Source organism: Piliocolobus tephrosceles, chromosome 8, assembly GCF_002776525.5.
Source record: "Piliocolobus tephrosceles isolate RC106 chromosome 8, ASM277652v3, whole genome shotgun sequence".
NCBI lineage: Eukaryota > Metazoa > Chordata > Mammalia > Primates > Cercopithecidae > Piliocolobus > Piliocolobus tephrosceles.
The window spans coordinates 4753117-4774157 of record NC_045441.1 but is presented as its reverse complement, the minus strand read 5'-3'; the positions used below and the strand labels follow the sequence as shown (position 1 = coordinate 4774157).

The following is a 21041-nucleotide window of genomic DNA, read 5'->3' as shown; positions in this document are numbered from 1 at the left end:
GCTAATCCACCCCGAAAACCTAGTCCACTGCTGTGCTAATCCACCCCACAAACCTAGTCCACTGCTGTGCCAAACCACCCCGCAAACCTAGACAACTGCTGTGCTAAACCACCTAGTCCGCTGCTGTGCTAAACCATCCCACACACCTAGTCCACTGCTGTGCTAATCCACCCTGCAAACCTAGTCCACTGCTGTGCTAGACCACCCCGCAAACCTAGTCCACTGCTGTGCTAGACCACAGCAAACCTAGTGACTCAAGTCTAGAGCCATTGTCTATTTGCCTCTGAAACTACAGCTTGGGGCAGGCCCTCACCGAAGCCCACACACCTTCTCCTCCAAATTCATATTTTTGAGAACTCCTGGCTGGGGCCAGGAGGGAAGGTGCATTTCTCCGTGGATGGCATCAGTTGGGACAGTGGAACTGGTTGTGTACCCAGCTAGTGAGCATCTATGGCTGGGAGCTCAGCAGGAACGTCAGGGAGGCCCCGTTCCTCACGGACGTCATGTCTTCTGTAACTCTCTGGTAATACTAAATCCGCTTGTTGGTAAATTCTCTTCTGTGTGTTTTGTTCATCCTGTGACAGCCAGAGTCAGTTCCTCTCATGTTGAAATTGCTGCCTTTCTTCCTGGACACCACATCCCTCAAATATTTGATGTTCTCAATGGAACAGAAAGGAGAACCCAGAAATAAAGCCACATCCCTACAGCCATCTGATCTTGACGAAGTCGACAAAAAATAAGCAATGGGAAAAGGACTCCCTATTCAATAAATGGTGCTGGGATTGCTGGCTAGCTGTACACAGAAGATTGAAGCTATACCCCTACCTTTCATCATATATGAAACTTAAGGCTGATTAAGGATTTCAGTGTGGGACCTCAAACTATAAGAATTCTAGAAGGAAACTTGGGTGGGACCCCATTAAACTAACGGGCTTCCACACAGCAAAAGAGACTATCAACAGAGTAATCAGACGACCTAGAGAATGGGAGAAAATATTCACAAACTAGGCATCCAGCAAGGGTCTAATATCTAGAGTCTATAAGGAACGTAAACAATTCAACAAGCAAAAAACAGCCCCGTTAAAAAGTGAGCAAGAGACTCAAAGACTTCTCAAAAGAAGATATACAAGAAACCAACAAGCATATGAAAAAATGCTCAATATCCCTCCTCATTAGAAATGCAAAATCACAATGAAAGGCCATCTCACACCAGCCAGAACGGTTATTATTAAAAAGTCAAAAAACAACAGATGCTGGTCATGCTGTGGAGAAAAGAGGACATTGAAACACTGTTGGTGGGAATGTAAATTACTTTAGCCACTGTGGAAAGCAGTTTGACGATTTCTCAAAGAACGTAATACAGAGCTACCTTCCAACCCACAATCCTATTACTGGGTATACACCGAAAAGAAAATAAATCCTTCTACCACAAAGACACATGCACTCATGTGTTCACCTCAGCACTATTCACAAGAGCAAAGACACAGAATCCACCTAGGTGTCCATTGATGGTGAACTGGATGAAGAAAACGTGTGTGTACACCATGGAATAAGACACAGTCATATTCATAAAAAAGAATGAAATCATGTCCTCTGCAGCAACATGGATGGAGCTGTCGGCTGTTACTTTAAGTAAATTAACACAGGAACAGGCACTTTGGGAGACCAAGGCTGGTGGATCATGAGGTCAAGAGATCAAGACCATCCTGGCTAACACGGTGAAATCGCATCTCTACTAAAAATACAAAAAATTATCCAGGCTTGGTGGCGGGCACCAGTAGTCCCAGCTATTCGGGAGGCTGAGGCAGGAGAATGGCGTGAACCCGGGAGGCGGAGCTTGCAGTGAGCTGAGATCCAGCCACTGCACTCCAGCCTGGGCGACAGAGCGAGACTCCATCTCAAAGAAAAAAAAAGAAAAAGAAAAACAGGAACAGAAAAATAAATACCACGTATTCTCTCTAATATGCAGGAGCTAAGCATCAGGCACTAGTGGACGTAAAGATGGAAACAGTGGACACTGGGGACTCCCAGGGCAGGGAACAAGGGGGTGAGGGTTGAGTGTGCATTTAAATATGCTTACTGTATAGTCAAGGATCCTGGAAGAGTAAATGTTTTTAACTTTTTCCATTCTTTCTAAAGACTCAGTAAGGCGAGGCACTTGGCAGCAGATGCTGACTCCGACGCCTGGACCCTCCAGCCAGAGCGACTCCACGCACGTTCCTCTCCCAGAACTGCCTGAGAGAAGTGCTCGGCTATTTAGGTCCAGAGAACATTTGCTTTAGACTGAGGCAAGGCTCTGTAAATACTTTCTCTCTCTGGAAGCTTGGATAGACGGATTGTGCTCCCTGAGCCGACAGCCGTGTCACCCTCTCAAAGGGGCAGTCACACTACCAGCGTCATTAATATATAATATGTGATCTATGGATTACATCATTAACACATACACCAAGGTGAGGTCGACATCCCCTAATCAAATTACACAATCTCCAGGCTCAGCAGCCCTGTAGAAGTGATCTTTAAACGTGCGTCCTCATATCCGTGTGGCAGAAATGAGGAGGAACTGTGAATGAATACACCAGGCTCACCGAATTTACGTCCTCTGGCAGATCAGGGAAAATGTTAGGAGAATCATTAGGAAAGCAGTCAGCTTTGCTGGGGAGCCTGTTCCTGCTTCTTCTTTTTTTTTTTTTTTTTTGTCCTTCTCTGAACTAGATGGCTCCTAGGGAAGCATGAATTCTTTCTTTTTTTCTTTCTTTCTTTCCTTTTTTCTTCCGCCTTTCCTTCCTTCCTTCTTTCCGCCCTTCCTTCCTTCCTTCCTTTTCTTTTCTCTCTCTCTCTCCTTCCTTCCTTCCTTTTTTTTTTTTTTTTTGAGATGGAGTCTTGCTCTGTCACCCAAGCTGGAGTACAGTGGCCGGGTCTCAGTTCACTGCAAGCTCCGCCTCCTGGGTTCACGCCATTCTCCTGCCTCAGCCTCCCGAGTAGCTGGGACTACAGGCGCCCGCCACCTTGCCCGGCTAGTTTTTTTGTATTTTTTAGTAGAGACAGGGTTTCACCATGTTAGCCAGGATGGTCTTGATCTCCTGACCTCGTGATCCGCCCGTCTCAGCCTCCCAAAGTGCTGGGATTACAGGCTTGAGCCACCGCGCCCGGCCCTTCCTTCCTTTCTTTTTGAGACAGAGTTTCCCTCTTGTCAGCCAGGCTGGAGTGCAGTGGCGTGATCTCAGTTCACTGCAACCTCTGCTTCCCGGGTTCAAGTGATTCTCCTGCCTCAGCCTCCTAAGTAGTTGGGATTACAGGTGCCGACCACCACACCCAGCTAATTTTGTATTTTTAGTAGAGACGGGATTTCACCATGTTAGCCAGGCTGGTCTCGAACTCCTGACCTCAAGTGATCCGCCCGCCTCGGCCTCCCAAAGTGCTGGGATAACAGGCGTGAGCCACCGTGCCCAACAGAATTTTCTAAAATAAAATAAAACATCAGTTCCCAGAAAACCGTTGCTCACTTTGAATTATGTGGTTTCAGCATTTCAGCTGATTACAGCTATACTTGCACATCTCAAAATTCTCCAAAGAAACAAGTCTAATGCCAGCGCTTTTTATAAATGTGTGCTCATGGCTGCCTTTTCTTCAGCAGGAGGGAAACCTCACCAAGCGATTGCAATGATATTCTGCCCCTTGCAGATCAGGGCCACCACCTCCCAGCCCGGCTCACCCAAGCCTTGAGTTTACTCTGCCTGCCTGAGTTGGAGTTCGCCCTCCCTCCCTTCTGGGGCAAGTGGAGGGGATGCCAGCCGTTGTGCTGTTTCCCGAATACCTACTGTGGGCTACGTAGTGTGAGACACTTCACGCTGGAGTCAGACAACCCGGCTGAGACACCTGGTTAATAATTACACAGGTCTGATTTACCCACGTAATTAGACCCGTCACAGAGATGAGGATGCTGAGGCTTGGGAACCTGGTGGTGTGGGGGTCGCCGTGGGCCACCTCGCAAGCAGTCGGCGTTGTGTGGTCTCTGCGAGGCCCCTTTGCTCTGAGGCTTGGGAGCACGATGGTGTGGGGGTCCTCGTGGACCAGCTTGTGAGTGCTCTGCATTGTGTGGTCTCTGCGAGGCCCCTTTGCTCTGAGGCTCGGGAGCACGATGGTGTGGGGGTCCTCGTGGACCACCTTGTGAGCGCTCTGCATTGTGTGGTCTCTGCGACGCCCCTTTGCTCTGCACGCAGCTGGCCCCGGAGAGGAGCCCTGGAAGGGAAGGCGGGCAAGGCCCCGGGTTCCCTCTAGGGTGCTGGCTCCTTCAGAACCAGGGAACAGGCCAGCACACATCCTGGTTCTGCAGCCCGGTCCCAGCGTGGGGACAGAAAGGGGCAGGGACTCTCCTTGCCTTTCTGTGGGCCAAAGCATGCTTAGTGGGGTCTCCAGGCAGGTCTCCAAATACGTCCGGGTGATGAAGCAGTCAGGGGAAATTCCTCCTGGACTTCGGCCTTATTTCATTTTCTTCCCCACCCCTGGGGCTGTGGCCGGGATTTATTGTGTTTATTTTGTGAAGTGCAGCTTTTACGATCTGGGGTCCGCTGAGGGGGGCTCAGACGTGACCCTAAGCTGGGCCAGGTCACACTGTGCCGCTCACTTTGCTCTGCCCACATGTGCGGCCCAGGAGGAGCGCCCGGAGTCACGGGCCTGGAAAGCAATGATGCCACTCACCATCTACAAGAGTCTCTTTCCCTGGGAGAGGATAAGGCCCCTCCCCTAAAAATTCTTAAAAGAAACGAGTCTAACGCTGGCAATTTTTATAAATGTGTACTCATGGTTCTTTCTTTAGCAGGAGAGAAACTCCCCCAGTTTATTTCATTGTGGCCGACATGGTTGTTTTGGGGCGCCCAGACTCTGTTCCCTCTTTCTGTTAACAGACCCCTGACTCTTACATGGGGCCACCCCCTTCCCGCCTCAGTCCTCGGGGTCTGGGTAGGGTTGACCTCCCTTTCGGGCACCAGCCTGGCATTTCCAGAGGGAGGACCCTAACCTCCTGGCGGAAGTGACTGACCGAGGAGCGAGGGTGACTCTCCCAGGCCAGCGAGAGGTGAGGGCACTTACTGGGCCAGCGGGAAAGCCATTCTCAGCAGAAGGACCTCATGTGAAATGCTGGTGGCAGGTGAAGGGGGTTTACCAGCCCCATTTCGAGGGCAGAGTTGATGTCGCAGGCTGTGTTCTTTCTTTTTCTTTTTCTTTTTTTTTTTTTTTGAGATGGAGTCTTGCTCATCGCCCAGGCTGGAGTATGGCACAATCTCGGCTCACTGCAAGCTCCTCCTCCCAGGTTCATGCCATTCTCCTGCCTCAGCCTCCCGAGTAGCTGGGACTACAGGCGCCCGCCACCACGCTCGGCTAATTTTTTGTATTTTTAGTAGAGACGGGGTTTCACTGTGTTAGCCAGGATGGTCTCGATCTCCTGACCTCGTGATCCGCTCCCTCGGCCTCCCAAAGTGCTGGGATTACAGGCCTGAGCCACTACGTCCGGCCAGGCTGTGCTCATTCTTTAGCGGCTCTTGACACCAAAATGCAGGGTTCTGTAGAGCATTTTTGAAGCCTGAGACATTGTAAACGCTGCGTTGTGTCTCTGACGTTAAGGCAGCAGCGACTGCGTGCCAAGGAGAACCTCGGGATGCTGATTTCCTCGTCTGTGCTGGCTGCTGGGAGCACGATCAATGCAGGGACGCAAACGTGTTCCCATGCCAGCTAGGCCGGGCTGCAAAAGTGACGTGCGTCTCATTTCTGTTTCTCCCTGAGCCTCTCCACGCATCAGGCCCGCGTGAGGCAGAAGCAGAAGAGCCAGGCTCCTTCCTCCTCTGAGGAGTTCCAGCAGCACCGACGGGAGAAGACCAGGCCGACCCAAGGTCCAGGTGGCTGTCAGGTGGGAAGGGCAGCTCACGGGGTCAGAGGCTGGTGGGCGCTCAGATGGGCAAACCTCGAAGGATTCTATTGTTTTTTTGTTGTTGTTGCTGCTGTTTGTTTGTTTGTTTGTTTGTTTGTTTGTTTGTTTGTTTTGAGAGATAGGGTCCTGCTCTGTCGCCCAGGCTGGAGTGCAGGGTTGTGATCACGGCTCACTGCAGCCTCGACCTCCTAGGCTCACCCCATCCTCCTGCCTCAGCCTCCCAAAAGTTGGGACTACAGCCATTTGCCACCATACATGTCCCAGGCTTCTATTCTCAAAAAATAAAATAAAAAATTAATTCCTAGAAAATAGTTCCTCACTTTGAATTATGTGACTTCAGAATATGAACTGATTTTATTTTTGAGAATTTACGCCTCTCTAGTAGCTGCCTAGTTCAGAAAATGACTAAAAAATACTGAAGGAAGAGCAAGCACCCAGCAAAGCAGACACTTCTCCTAAGGGTTTTCCTAATAGTCTTTTTAAAAATTGTGTCTGATGGCCGGGCACGGTGGCTCACGCCTGTAATCCCAGCACTTTGATAGGCCAAGGTGGGCAGATCATGAGGTCAGGAGATGGAGACCATCCTGGCTAACATGGTGAAACCCTGTCTCTACTAAAAATACAAAAAATTAGCCAGGCGTGGTGGCGGTGCCTGTAGTCCCAGCTACTCGGTAGGCTGAGGCAGGAGAATGGCGTGAACCCAGGAGGCGGAGCTTGCAGTGAGCTGAGATCCGGCCACTGCACTCCAGCCTGGCCGACAGAGCGAGACTCTGTCTCAAAATAAATAAGTAAATAAATAAATAAATAAATAAATAAATAAATAAATAAAAATTGTGTCTGATGTCGAAGAAAATTCAGCACTAATAAATCTATAGTTAGATATTGGCAGGCGATTATTCATATTATGAGGTTCCTGACATTACATGCTCCCCAGATACATTTAAAGATGTTCGATAAATGAATTCTGACACATTCAACAGTTCGTAGACATCAGAAATCAAGCTTTTGAACCATATTCTATGATGACAGTTTACAAACAGCACTGACACTCCAGAATTAGAAACATAAACTTCACAGTGTGAGCTGCGGCCAGCTTGGAATGACGGAGTTCTAGGAGATGTTTTATACCTCCCTCTATTTTATAAACTTTCTGCAACAAGAACTGCTTTTAATTAAAAACTACAAGTAACGTATAACCTGGCGAGGTGTGGTGGCTCATGCCTGTAATCCCAGCACTTTGGGAGGCCAAGGCAGGCGGATCACTTGAGGTCAGGACTTCAAGACCAGCCTGGCCAAATGGTGAAACCCCATCTCTATAAAAATACAACACTGAGCCGGGCGTGGTGATGGGTACCTGTAGTCCCAGCTACTCTGGAGGCTGAGGTGGGAGAATCGCTTGAACTCAGGAGGCAGAGGCTGCAGTGAGCCAAGATTGCGCCGCTGCACTCCAGCCCAGGCGACAAGGGCGAAACTCTGTCTCAAAAAAAAAAAAAAGACATAACCAGATATCACAGAAATAACCCTAAAGTCCCCCATGTTCCCCACCAGTTCCATCCTCCTTTATCCCCCTCTAGGCCAAATGCAAGCATAGATTTGCTGTTTATCAAGATTACAATTTTATATTTTTGCCACCTAGATATGAGTCAGAAACAGCCTAAGTCACTGTTCTATTTTCGGGGTTGATTAATGGTGTCTTATTACACGTGTTGTCTAGAACGCACGCATTTCGCTGGATGTGTCTGAGAGCCGCCGGATTCGTGAGATTCACTGCTGGTCTTCGTGAACGTCCCCAAAACATGCTGCAGCTCCCCACTGGCTGATGGCCTGCTCTCTGTTTCCCTTGCACGTGTGTGTGGGGGAGGCCCCTCCCGCCGTGTTCTGAGGGCTGGGATTTGCTGGCTGGGTGTGGCCCTTGCTGGAGTTGGGACCAGGGTGCTCAGGCGGGACCCACCTCACAGCCACAGGTGGTGAGACAGCGGACGGAGGGGCCAGCCACTTCCCTGGAGACACTGGATGGTTCACGGATGGTCACGGGCCAGGCGACGTGGAGGTCCTGGCGCTTGGCCGGCACTTAGTATGTGTACGTCGGCCGCTGGCGTGTTGTCATTGTCATCGCTCTCGTTCTTATTATTATTGGTGTTTTAGGCAATTTTGGGCTAAACGTTAGAGAAGCCCTTCCTGTCACTGCCAGGCCCCAAATAAATCAAGAGGTTATTTTAGAAGTAAAGAAAGCAAATGTTTCAGAACACTATGAAACCCAAATTCATAGCGACAGCAAAAGGTTTTCTAACCAACCAAACTTTATTTTCTATTCAACAAAATAAGTAGACAACTTATGTTGCTTTTTTTCCAGCATCTGTTTTTAAGGTTCACTCATTTCCTGCTTCAAATCCCCTCCCCTCCGCCAGGGCCCCATGTGAGCAGACAGACGAAGGGAGAGATCTCAGGGTGGACAACGCTGGCCTTCAGCTCACGCGTTTCTGGTTCAGCGGTGCACAGTGAACGGGCTTCTCCTGATGGCGGACGGCGGCCACACAAGGTAAAAGCAGGCGAACATTCTCGGGACGTCATGTAAGATGCCAAAGACGTCGGTTCTTTGTTCAGCTCCCTGGATCTGCTGAGTCAGCTGGTGACAACAGAGAAAAGCATCACACAAAGCAGAAAGCGTCACATAAAGGCCTAGGCGGGTTCAGTGGCTCTTGCAGGGTGGCCCAGGGGCCCTGGCAACCCGTCCCTGGGCAGCGGTCACCATCTTGGGTTTTGGAGTTCCCTTTCAGAGGTGAGGGCTCCTGTTTCGGGTGATGACACAGACGGCCTTCTTCTTCCTGCGACCAGCGCTGTCCCCAGGCCATGGCACCTCTCTTGGGCTGGAGCCCAGAGGCCTGCAGCAGCCATAGTCTCTGTCCCTGCCGGGTGTTCATGGTTCTGGTCCTAGAGGGCGTTGGCGATGTTCAAGGTGGCTGTGTTTTTCCTTAATTCTAAAGGTTTGCCCAGACATGGGCTGTAAAGCGTGAACTCAACACCCTGCCTTCACTGCAAGTTCTCCTTACTCACAAAAACAGAGAAACACACTTTTACATCTTACGTAGGAACGTCCCCCAGCATTGCTCTCACGTAAGGAGATTTAATTAAACCACCAAGGTCCAGCTCCTTTCTGGATTGTAAGAGTACATGATGCTGTTTGATTCACTAAACACACTCCTTTTATTAAAGTTTGATGCCTTTGGAAATCTGCCTGTGGTTTATCTGATGGCTTCAGGATTTCTCTTCCGCAGCTTTGAGATAGGAGACAGGACTTGATTCCGGAGGTGAGGCTCATACACTGGACCAAACAGAGGACTAGATAGAACACAACCAGGACAAGGCAGGTTCCCATAAGCCACGCCCACCAGAGCCCCGTGGGTTTACATTGCTGTGGCAACGACAGGTGTTACCGCCGCTTTCCAAGGCAATGACTCGGCCACCCAAAAGCTACCATCCCTTCTCTGGAAGTCTCTACATGCACTGCACCTTAATCTAAGTGGGTATAAACACGGCTGCAGAACTGCCCGAGCCGCTGCTCTCTGCCTGCCGCTAGCCCTGCTCTTCTGGGGCAGTCATGGAGTCGTAACCCTGCCGCTTTGATAAAGCTGTTTTCGGCCGGGCGTGGTGGCTCAAGCCTGTAATCTCAGCACTTTGGGAGGCCGAGAAGGGCGGATCACCAGATCAGGAGATCGAGACCATCCTGGCTAACACGGGGAAACCCCGTCTCTACTAAAAAATACAAAAATCTAGCCGGGCGAGGTGGCGGGCGCCTGTAGTCCCAGCTACTGGGGAAGCTGAGGCAGGAGAATGGCGTAAACCCGGGAGGCGGAGCTTGCAGTGAGCTGAGATCCGGCCACTGCACTCCAGTCCCGGCGACAGGGCGAGACTCCGTCTCAAAAAAAAAACAAAACAAAACAAAAAAAAAAGCTGTTTTCTTCCCTCTACCACCAACTGGCCCTTGAATTCCTTCCTGGTGAAGCCAAGAACCCTTGCGGGCTAGGCCCCAGTTTGGGGCTCACCTGCCCTGCATCAGCTTCCTTCTGATGCCTGGATGTGTGGGTGGATGGATCCTCTTTCTCCTGCTCAGTGCGCAGGCCCCCTTCAGATCAAAGAACCTCTGCTTTCCTTCATATTTCCTTCATACTTTGAAAAATCTCTGGTCATCATTCCAGTGCTTCCCTGCCACACCTTCTCCACAGCCTCTCCACCTGCCCTTCTTGTCTCTCCACTGCTCTGTCAGCTGTTTTTGTGTCTCTGGGTCTTGGTGCTGCTGTGTTCTTCAATTTGATATTCCAATTTCCTTTTTTTTTTTTTTTTTTTTTTGAGACGGAGTCTCATGCTGTTGCCCAGGCTGGAGTGCAGTGGCCCGATCTCAGCTCACTGCAAGCTCCTTCATGCCTTTGTGCTGCCTCAGCCTCCAGAGTAGCTGGGACTACAGACGCCCGCCACCACGCCTGGCTAATTGTTTGTATTTTTAGTAGAGACAGGGTTTTACTGTGTAGCCAGGATGGTCTCAATCTCCTGACCTCATGATCCTCCCACCTCGGCCACCCAAAATGCTGGGATTACAGGTATGAGCCACTGCACCCGGCCATTCCAATTTCCTAGTTATATCTTCAATGGCATCTGGTCTACTTTGCTTAGTGGCTATTTTTCATCTCTAAGATCATCAAAGTGGTTTTTAAAATAAGATATAACCTGGATACTGTGAAATCCATGCTTCTTAGTGTACCGTTGGGCAAGTTTGACAAGTGCATTTCGCCATGCAGTCAACACTACAGCCAAGACAAGAACAAGTCCATTGCCCAGAACCTGTCTCCTCCCACCCCCAGCCCCTGGCAACTGCTGATACGTTTTCAGTCCCCATGGTTTTGTCTTGCACCATGTTGTGTAAGTGGAATTATTCAGTAAGAACCTTTGACCACATTGCTTTCATTCAGCATAATGCACTGGGGTTCAGCCTTGCACACCTCAGTGGTTTTCCTTTTTCATGGCTGCGTAGTATTCCAGCATATGACGATAACACAGCTCATTTGCTCGCCAGAATATTTGAGTTGTTTCCAGTTTTTAGGGACAACAATTAAAGCCACTATAAACCCTCATACACTGATAAACAGGTTTTTCTATACCAGTTAGCATTTGACTTGTCAAACACCTAGGACAGGGATGGCTGGGGCATGGAATAAATATATATATGTAACTGCAGGAAACTGCCAGACTAGAGTCCCAAATGGCTGAGCCACTTTGGATGCCCATCAGGAACAAGTGAGAGTTCCAGTTGCTGTGTCTGCTCTCCACCACTTGGTATTTGGAGATGGTTTTCGTTGGTGGTTGTATTAGTCAGGGTTCTCCAGAAACATAGAATCAACAGGGGTGTGTGTGCATGCGTGTGTGCACGCATGTGTGCACGTGTGTGTGCATGTCTGTGTAGCAGGCACTGGGAGAGGAGAGACAATTTAAGGAGTTGATTCATGTGCCTGTGGAAGCCTGGCAAAATCGGATGGCGTAGGTCCACAGACTGGAGACTCCAGAAGGAATGTGAAGGCATCTGCTGCAGAATCCTTGTGGCTTGGGGAGCTCAGTCTTTGTTCTACTGAGGTCTTTGACTGATTGGATGAGTCCACTCAGTCCTGGAGCGCTGTCTGCATTACTTAAAGTCCACTGATTTCAATGTCAATCTCATCCAAAAGACACCTTCACAGAAACATCCGGAATAATGTTTGACTAAATATTTTAGTGCAGAGGCCCGGTCAAGTTGACACATAAAATGAACCATCCCAGTTTTGTTCTCTTTTTCCTCTTAGCTGCACTAACAGGTGTGTGGAAGTGTCTTGTTGTGGTTTTAATGTACATTTCCCTGATGGATGACAACGTGGGGCAAATTTTCATGTGCTGTATGTTCTTTGGTGAGGTGCCATCTTAAAAACTGGGCTGTTTGCTTTCAAATATTTTCTCCTAGTTTGCAGCTTGTCTTGTAATTCTCCTGTCTTTTAAGAGTAGAAGTTCTCAATTTAATGTGCAAGTAATGCATTTTTTTGTTTATAGATCATGTTTTTGGTGCCAGATTAAAGAAATCTTTGCCTAATCAAAGGTGATAAAGATATTCATCTTGCCGGGTGCAGTGGCTCACGCCTGTAATCCCAGCACTTTGGGAGGCTGAGGCAGGTGGATCATGAGGTCGGGAGATCGAGACCATCCTGGCTAACACGGTGAAACCCCGTCTCTACTCGTCTCTACTAAAAATTAAAAAAAATTAACAAGGCATGGTGGTGGGGGCCTGTAGTCCCAGCTACTTGGGAGGCTGAGGCAGGAGAACAGCTGGAACCTGGGAGGCGGAGCTTACAATGAGCTGAGATTGCGCCACTGCACTCCAGCCTGGACAACAGGACAAGACTCTGTCTCAAAAAAAAAAAAAAAAAAAAAAAGATATTTTTCTATGTTTTCTTCTACAAGCTTTATAGTTTTATGTTTTACATTTAGATCTATGATGCATTTTGAGTCAATTTTTGTTTATTTATTTACTTTTGAGACAGGGTATCACTCCGTCTCCCAGGCTGGAGTGCAGTGGCTCAATCTTGACTCACTGCAACCTCCACCTCCCAGGTTCAAATGATTCTCCTACCTCAGCCTCCCATGTAGCTGTGATTACAGGCACATACCACCGTGCCCAGCTAATTTTTGTATTTTTAGTAGAGATGGGGTTTCACTATGTTGGCCAGGCTGATCTCGAACTCCTGACCTCAAATGATCGGCCCACCTTGGCCTCCCAAAGTGTGGGGATTACAGGCATGGGCTGCTGCTCCCACCCTACCCCAAACGTTTTCATCATCCCCAACATAAGCTCTGTGCATGTTAAAGAACAAAGCCTCCTTCCCTTCTCCTCCAGGCCCCCATAACTGGCGGTCCACTTTCTGTCTCTGTGAATTTGACTACTCCGGGGACCTCAAACTAGTGGAACCACACAGCATTTATCCTTTTGTGTCAGGCTTATTCCACTAAGCGTGATGTTTTCAAGTCCATCCGTGTTGTAGCACATATCAAAATTTCACCCTTTTTTGAGGTGAATCATTTAACTCTTAGAAAAACAATTGGTGAAGATCTTCATGACGTTAGATTTGACAAATCCATGAATGTGTATGACAGCGAAAGTACAGGCAACAAAGAGAAATCGGCAAACTGGACTTCATTAAAATTAAGAACTTTTGGGCACAAAAGGACGCCGTGAAGAAAATCCATGGAATGGGAAAATGGGAGACAGTATTCACAAGTCATTATCTGACAGGGAATCAGCATCTTTATTTTAAGGCATCAGGTTTTCATCCAACTGCTCCACAAAGCTTATCTGATCACGAGTGGATTCCTTTTCCAATTGTGGACTTGGGTGGCCGCCTTTCTTTAGATTTCCATGGGCGTCTCGCAGTTTGGGTGCACAGGCTCACTTAATGGAAGAGTCTTGGTTCTTCCTGTTCTCTGTCTCCCTCGCTCTCTGGGTCCGGCCCTCTCTGTGGTGGGCTGTGTTTTCCAGAGGTGGCTGCATGACCCTGTGATCCCACCTGTTCTTCGCACAGTGTGACCTCAAGCGCTGACTCTCATGTAAGGGGAATCATGTTGTCTGCAGCCTCTACAAGCTGCTTTTCACACAGTTGAGATTCACCGAGACCAGGGCATACATTCGTGGTTTGTTCCTTTTTGTTGCAGAGCCGTACCCCACAGCGTGGATGTACCATGGTTTATTTAACTGTTTACCTGTTGACAGACATCTGGCTTGCTTCCAGTTCGGGGCTATTAGGCAGAAAGCTGCTATAAACGTTAATTAGCAGGGTTTTGTGTGACCATAACCGGGGTTGCACTCTGGGAATAGATGGTCACCAGTGTAACTTCTGGATCATGGTGGCTACATGGTCAGGTTTTAAAGAAACTCAAACTGTTTTGGAGAGGGGTTGTACCATTTTACCTTTCCTCGTTCCTGCGTAGTTAGTTTTGACATCCGATTAAGGGGACAATACAGAGTCACTGAGTGTGTTCGGGCCTGAGTGTGACTCAGATCCCGAACGAGGCCAGGCAGCCACAGTGCCCACCCCAGAAAGGGGAGTTGCACGTGCCCACCCCCAGGTGCCAGGTTTCTCCTCCCAGGGGGATCCCAGGGGTGCTGAGTCCACCTGCAGATGTGGCTTTACCAAGGGCAGCGACAGCTCCAGGCACCCCTGGGGTCAACTGGGTGCAAGCAGCGTAAGTCACCTCATATTTTAACAAGTTCATTCATTCGTTTTTTATAGAGACAGGGTCTCACTCTGTGGCTGAGGCTGGTTCCTAACTCCTGGCTTCAAGTGATCCTCCCACATCGGGCTCCCACAGAGCTGGGGTTTCAAGTATGAGCCCCCATGCCCTGCGTCTGGGTCGTTTCAGAGCTGAAGGTGCTGCTGTGAAGGCGACATTTCCTGGAAGAAGATTGTGTCTATCCAGGGCTTTCTGGCCTCAGACCGACTCACAGACACGGCTCTCGGTCAGAATTCTGCAGGTGATTCCTGGAAATACTATTCAGTCTCATGTCTACCTTGAAACAAAGCCCCCTACTCCCGTAAGATCCCACCTCTCTACTTTTCTGCAGAATTTCCTAATCCGGATGGCTTCTCTTCTCTTTCCTCTGCGTGCGCCTAAAACGGAGCTTCGGCCCAGAGGGGACCCGTGAAGCGGCCACTCTGCGATGGGAAGTGCCCCTCTCTCGGGGCCCAGGCGGGGACTCACTTCCAGGCACTGAGAGCACCGGGCGCTGCAGAAAGCGCTGGGACCTGCGTTTCTGGCTCAGCTGACCCACTGACCAAGGCCAGGAGACGGCCGCCGGGCACCACGGATTTGGCCTGGACCCCCGGCCGCTCTGGGGTGGAAAGCAGCGGACAGTGCAGGTGGCGGAGGGGGCCACAGTCCTGGTCTCCGACGCTGACTCCGGGCTGTGCTCTCTGCTGAGACCCAAGTGTCCGCCGGGGGATCCGGGCACCCGGAAAGCACCACCGAGCCTCAGGCGCCCCCAGGGCGCACAAGACCGGGGCGTACGAGACCGGGGCGCACGGGATCGGGGCGCACGGGACCGGGGCGCACGGTACCGGGGCGCACGGGACCAGGGCGCTCCGAGGAGACTTCCGCCAGTGCAGGGAGGCTGCGAGGACACCCCAGGCTGCCTCCAGGGACGGAAACGGAGCGAGCCCTGCCCTGAGCGCCCCGGGAAGGGAGCGGGGGCCGCCCCGCCCGTCGGACCACCCAGCGCGCCGCCTCCTCCTCCCTCCCCCGCAGCGGTCAGAGGGTCACCGAGACGCCCAGCTCCGCTCCCCTGGGCCGCTTTACGGGTGGCTGGGGCCTCCCCCGCGCCGGGATTGGATGCGAGAGGACGGGGTGGGGGCAGGCGGGGGACCCCAGAAGCCCAGGTTCCGGCTCCGGCGGAGAGAAGCCCGCAGTGCTGTAGCTGCTGGGCCGCCGGGAGACGGCTCTGCGCGAAGCCGGCGGACGGCGCGGAGGAGGCGGCAGCTGTAGTTCGGCGCCCCCAGCAAGCGCCGGGCGCGCCAGGATGTTTGACAGCTCGCAGTATCCCTACAACTGCTTCAATTACGACGCCGACGACTACCCCGCCGGCAGCTCCGACGACGACAAGAGGCTCACGCGGCCCGCGTACAGGTGACTGCAGGGGTGGCGGCGGGGGTTTGGGGAACAGGGACCTCCCTGCAGGGGTCCCAGGTAGCCGGGACCTGCCTGGGACGAAGGAAGGGCGAGGGGGTTTTCTTCTCTCCGACGGAGCTCAGAGAAAGGAGGCATTTGTCCCTACTTTGGGGAGAGCCGGGGAACGTTCTTGGCCTCCCGGGGAGGGGCCTTTCCAGCCCGGGGAAGAGCTTCTGGGGTCTGGGTGGCGCCGGGGGCCGCGAGCTGCGGGGGGCACTTTCCCCAACACCGCCTCACTCCTCCGCCTCTGCGCCCCACGGCGCCCTGCGGGACGGGGAGAAGGAGGGGGCGTCGGGGGGGCTGCCCCGCGGAGACCCCGCCTGACCCCCGGGCTCCGCAGCTACATCGCCTTGATCGCCATGGCCATTCAACAGAGCCCCGCGGGGAGGGTGACCCTGTCCGGCATCTACGACTTCATCATGCGCAAGTTCCCCTATTACCGCGCCAACCAGCGCGCCTGGCAGAACTCCATCCGCCACAACCTGTCCCTCAACAGCTGCTTCGTCAAGGTGAGCGCCGCCCCCGACGGGCCCCAGCTGTCCCCGCGTGGCGACACCTGCGCCAGGGCCTCGGTGGCGGGGAAGGGAGGGCACCGCTGTGGCTGCGGAGAGGTCGGTCCTCAGCCCACGGGGCCGCCTCCACCTGCGCAGTGCGCCACCCTCGCCCCGGTCCAGGGCGCCCCGAGGGGACAAGGCGGGCGGGCGCACAGCCCAGCCGAGCCGCTCCCAGCCCCTTCCTCCGCGCGCGCAGGTGCCGCGGTCCGAGGGCCACGAGAAGGGCAAAGGCAACTATTGGACTTTCGCGGGCGGCTGCGAGTCGCTGCTGGACCTCTTCGAGAACGGCAACTACAGGCGGCGGCGACGGCGGCGCGGCCCCAAGCGCGAGGGGCTGAGGGGTCCGCGTGCGGGAGGCGCCCAGGGGCCCGCGGGTCCGCCTGAGCCGGCCGCTGGGCAAGGGTCCCTGGCCCCGGACAGCGCTGGCGAGGGCGCCCCGGGACGGGACCCCCATGCCACCCCCGCCAGCCCCGCCCCTCCAGGGAAGGAGCAGCCTCGGGACCTCAAGTTCAGCATCGACTACATCCTGTCCTCCCCAGACCCCTTCCCCGGACTCAAGCCGCCCTGCCTCGCACAGGAGGGCAGATACGCGCGGCTGGAGAACGTGGGTCTCCACTTTTGGACCATGTGATGTGGGGCCACCCTGGAGGCCCCTGCAGTTCAGTCTGGGGTCTTCCCCAGACCCTCCCTGGAAAGACGGTTCCAGCCTCACCTTGAGTGAGGAAGCCAGAGTTCGGCAAATCCTACAATTTCTCCTGCAGAGGGAAGGTCAGGTGCCACACCAGGCCTGGATTGGGGGGACAGGCAGAGGTGGAGCTCCTTAAAGGTACAGACTGTGAGGCTGTGACTCTACCTGTTCGGAAAACAGTTCTCTTGCAGGGAAAACCCCACTGGGTTCCAGTTTTACCTGAGGGTTTGCTCTGCACTGGCCTAGTGCTCTTGCTCTGAGGAGTAAACACAGGCTCATGTTCCCTAGAGTCGGGAAACATTTCATTCCTTGGTCACTTGAGGGTGAGCTTTCTGGACAGCCACATCCCAAAAGCCACAAGTGCCCATTGTGCGGTCAGTGGGCTGGTTGAGTTTCTCCCCGTGGTTAAAATAATAGTGGTAAGGCACAAACCGTGAAGAGAGATGGCAATTGGCCCCATGAATTAGTCACCCCGAGGCTTATGATGGTGTCCGTGCTAGGGGTGATGTGATCGGAAGTGACAAACGTATCTTGTTGTGTCAGCCGAGTATTCTGGTGACAGTTTAAGAAATCAGTTGTGCTTTTTACACCAGAAGGGAGAAAGGCAAGGTGGGAAGGAGGGGCCCAAATTTGGGATGATACTGGGGCAAAGTTCAAATTTCTTGATTCTTCTGAGCAGGGAGTAAGCCCTGATTCAGGCACCTTCCGTCAACTGGCTTCCCAAAACATCAGGTGCCCAAGAGAGCAGGCTGTGGATAAAATTCCTGCAACACCTCACAGGGCACGGTCACAAGCATCCGAGGTGGGTGCACTCCACTTGAAATGTAAATGATTTAATTACTGTGTAGAGATGGGCATTCTAAAAACACACAGTTATGCCCAGTGAAACTATTTGACCAGCCTTATCATTTTTCACCAGCCCATTTTTGCAGAGTTAATTGCTTTCAGTGACTTCATTGGAACATTAGTATGGATTACACCTAATCCGATTCGCTCGGTGACAATGATGGGCTAATTTTGTGAATGGCAAAAAACGCACCCAACAAGGCTGGCTGGCTCGTTTGGGAATTACATAGTCTTGCTTTATCGGACCCTTAAAAACAGGGACTGGGCGGCCGTGAAGGTAGGCGGGCTGCAGAGACAGACCAGAACATGCAAAAGATGCTTGGCCCTGGCTTCATCTCTTTTCGGAAAAATCCAAGCATTCCCCCACTCACCTGCCCTGTAAATAGACTTGATGTGTTTGGTTAATTGTTTTGAGAAGAGGAAGGCCGTTGCTGACAGACGCTGTGAACGCCTGACCCCGTGGAGATACGCCCACTCCCCAGCCTCCCGGCTCAGACAACTGCAGCCTCTGCCTACAAGGGCACCCTTCGCCCAGGGAGAAGGAGCCAGAGCTCAGCCTCAGATGCCTGTTCCTGGAGGTGGAAATGCGGCTTCCAATGTGGACACCTCTCCTTTGCAAATGTCAGCTTCTGGTTTCCAGAACTCTCTGCTGGGAGAGCAGCCAGCATTCCCAGTGCTCCCGCCGCCCACCTGGTGTAGGATCCCAGGAGATGATGAATGCTGCGGCTCTCATGCTCGTTTCACAGATGGGACCCTACATCGCAGGCATGCAGCTCCAGTTTGGCTCCTCGCCCTCTCCATGCTGGCTTGTACAGGCTATTGGCATGGTGTGTACACGTGTGTGTGTGCATGTGTATTGTGGTGTGTGCCCTGTGTCTGTCTGCACTCTTGTTATTTATATCCCTTTGCTGGTTGTGCTACAAACATAGATTTAAATCGTACAAGAAGTAATTTAGACGGTCATAAGAGGCAGATGCTCCCATACATAAGTATATGGCAAAGAAAGTATCTGAAGATATATTTTTCTGCTGCCAACAGAGGAAATAAAATTTACATTTTATCTTTTGAGTTCCTGCACTTTGTTCTGGTAAGCAAAGCCTGACTTGAAACAACAACAAAACCTCTTTTCCTAAACAGGACGCTCCTGGGGGGCCTCATAATAAGTCAAGGTCTTTATAGCTCATCCTCTCTGAGAACAAATTTGTGGCCAAATGCAGACTCGATGCCCGGGAGAGGCAAGGGCGGCACTGGGGGAAATCTGTGTACAATGAGGTGTAGCATTTGTTTTGCCAAGGATATCAATCATATTTTTAAAAGCAAAGGGACATTTTCAATTTGCCAGTGTGTGATACCCTGCAACTTCAGAAAGGTTCCCAGCCCTTAGAGTGAATGGCATTTAATAGCAGCAACATAACAGGGTGAGGGCTGGCTGTGACCTACTCAAATGTCGCCACCACGCAGACTTGCCCCACACAATTATAATTAAATACTTTATGCCTTTCTTGCAAATCCGCTGATTGATCATCGATATGTACATTACCACCGCATTACCCCCGAGCAGATGTCTGCCACATGCAGGTTACGGATCACCAGGCTTCCATTAACAAAGTTGGGAGGTGCTGCCGGGCGGACGTTCAGCGGCTTGCAAATGACTATGTGCAAATGACTGTGCTTGGGACCAAAGTTCCCAGGCTGGGTGGCACCTGGGCCCTGACCTCCTTTTCCCGAGACTTTAGGGCATCCCTTCTCGCAGAAGCTGGGCAGAGGCTCCTTCACCAAATGTCACAGGAGTGAGGGGATGGCCCATGGTGGTTCCTGGAGGATGGAGAATCCCAGGAATCCCACGTTTATCCCTCCCTCCCACAGATGGAAGCAGGAGCGTGGCAGATTTGAGAGCAACCACCAGGTCCCTGAGTGCAAACTGACCACAGAAGAGACCCTCCCCCGCACTGCTGACTGGTTGGGCGTAGCGTAGCAGCACCCCTTCAGAGAGGCCTCCTTGGCTGACACCTGCCCTTTGCACCCAGCTGAAGTAGGACTCTTGGAATCTGCTGTCCACTGGCCCCTGGTCTGCCTCCTGGGGAAGAAGAGAAAAGCCTTTTCTTCAAATTCCTTCCGTCCTTGATTGCGCAGGGTGGGGGCTGTTTGTTTATTCACTAGCGAACATTCGCGAGCCCTGAGCTGGGAGTTGGGGCGCAACCATGAACCCAAGAGGCCCAGACTGCAGCCCCACAGCACACGGGTGAAGTAGACAGACAGCTCCGCGTGCATGCAGAGCCCTGCACCGGGATGGGTCAGGAAGGGAGCCCACAAGGCTCTGAGCAGAGGATGAGTGCTGCAAAGTGCATGGCCAGGCCAGGCTCTCAGGAGCCGAGGCCGTGATGGTGACGGTGAGCTGGAACAACAAGCTAGGAGCAAAGTGCATCCTAGGTAGGGGGGCAGCCTGTGCCAAGCCCTGTGCTGGGGACCAGAGGCCAGTGTGACTGGAGGGAGGTGCAGCCAGGGAGCCACACACGTGAAGACCCCAGCCACGCCCACCCAGCCCCCACGTCCAGGCCAGACTTACCATCTCTTTAGTCATTGAAATGCAGCTCCTGCATCCACCTCCATTTGTCCCTGTTCTTTCTGATATATGGAACACCTGCACAGCCCAGAAGGACAATCACCTCCCGTGGTCTGGGTGCTTGGCCTTGGTTGATGTGGCCTTGGCATGCCCCACACACTACTCTTGCTCCTGTCCCCAAGCGTTTCTTCCTGGCCAGTTCCATCCTGTGCTCATAGAAGGTGAGGATGGTATACAGAGGGGGGGGTCTCCGTGAGCCCCCTCCTCAGTGTCGCCCAGCCAGGACAGCTGCCCTGAAGGTCTGCAGTGGCGCTGGCTTCCCTGGGACAGAGGAGCACTGGGTTGGGAGTCGTGCCTCTGTGTGTCCACAGCAGGGTCCTCTGACCACTGGAGTCCGAGGCTTCTCGCCCGTGGCATGGGCTGTGCACAGCACCACCCAGGACTTAGGTGAGAGGCTGTTAGCTGGACCCACGGGCTCTGCTCCCATCTCACACCCCTGTGCATCTGCCTGGCCCTGGGACCCAGAGAGGGAAGGGACCAGCTCCCTGGGGTATAAAGGCCTGAGCTGGGCGTCCCCGTGGAACCTGGCTCCCCGCAGTCCCCAGGCCAAGGGGGCTCTCTGGGCACCTCCCTACCAGGAAGCAGCCCCCGGACTCCCTGCCTCTTTCCCTGGGACCCTGTGGTCTGCCCCAGGCGCTGTCAGCTTCCTCATGGCCACCTCCCATCCGACTGGCA

At 52.4% G+C, this 21041-nt stretch overlaps 1 protein-coding gene across 1 annotated transcript; it reads left to right on the top strand.

The window, feature by feature from the left end:
* The first annotated feature begins 15506 nt into the window (after positions 1 to 15506).
* FOXL3 (forkhead box L3) lies at positions 15507 to 19799 on the top strand. The gene is made up of 4 exons (XM_023188540.2): positions 15507 to 15613; positions 15996 to 16164; positions 16406 to 17035; positions 19610 to 19799. Exons 1-3 carry the CDS (start codon positions 15507 to 15509, stop codon positions 16838 to 16840), a joined length of 711 nt encoding a protein of 236 aa, XP_023044308.2. The 3' UTR covers positions 16841 to 17035; positions 19610 to 19799.
* Positions 19800 to 21041: the final 1242 nt, after the last annotated feature.

Coding starts and splice junctions, on each gene's coding strand:
- FOXL3 (XM_023188540.2), top strand. CDS start 15,507: ATGTTTGACAGCTCGCAGTATCCCTACAACTGCTTCAATTACGACGCC. Junction 15,614..15,995: donor CTCACGCGGCCCGCGTACAG/GTGACTGCAGGG, acceptor CGGGCTCCGCAG/CTACATCGCCTTGATCGCCA. Junction 16,165..16,405: donor TCAACAGCTGCTTCGTCAAG/GTGAGCGCCGCC, acceptor CCGCGCGCGCAG/GTGCCGCGGTCCGAGGGCCA.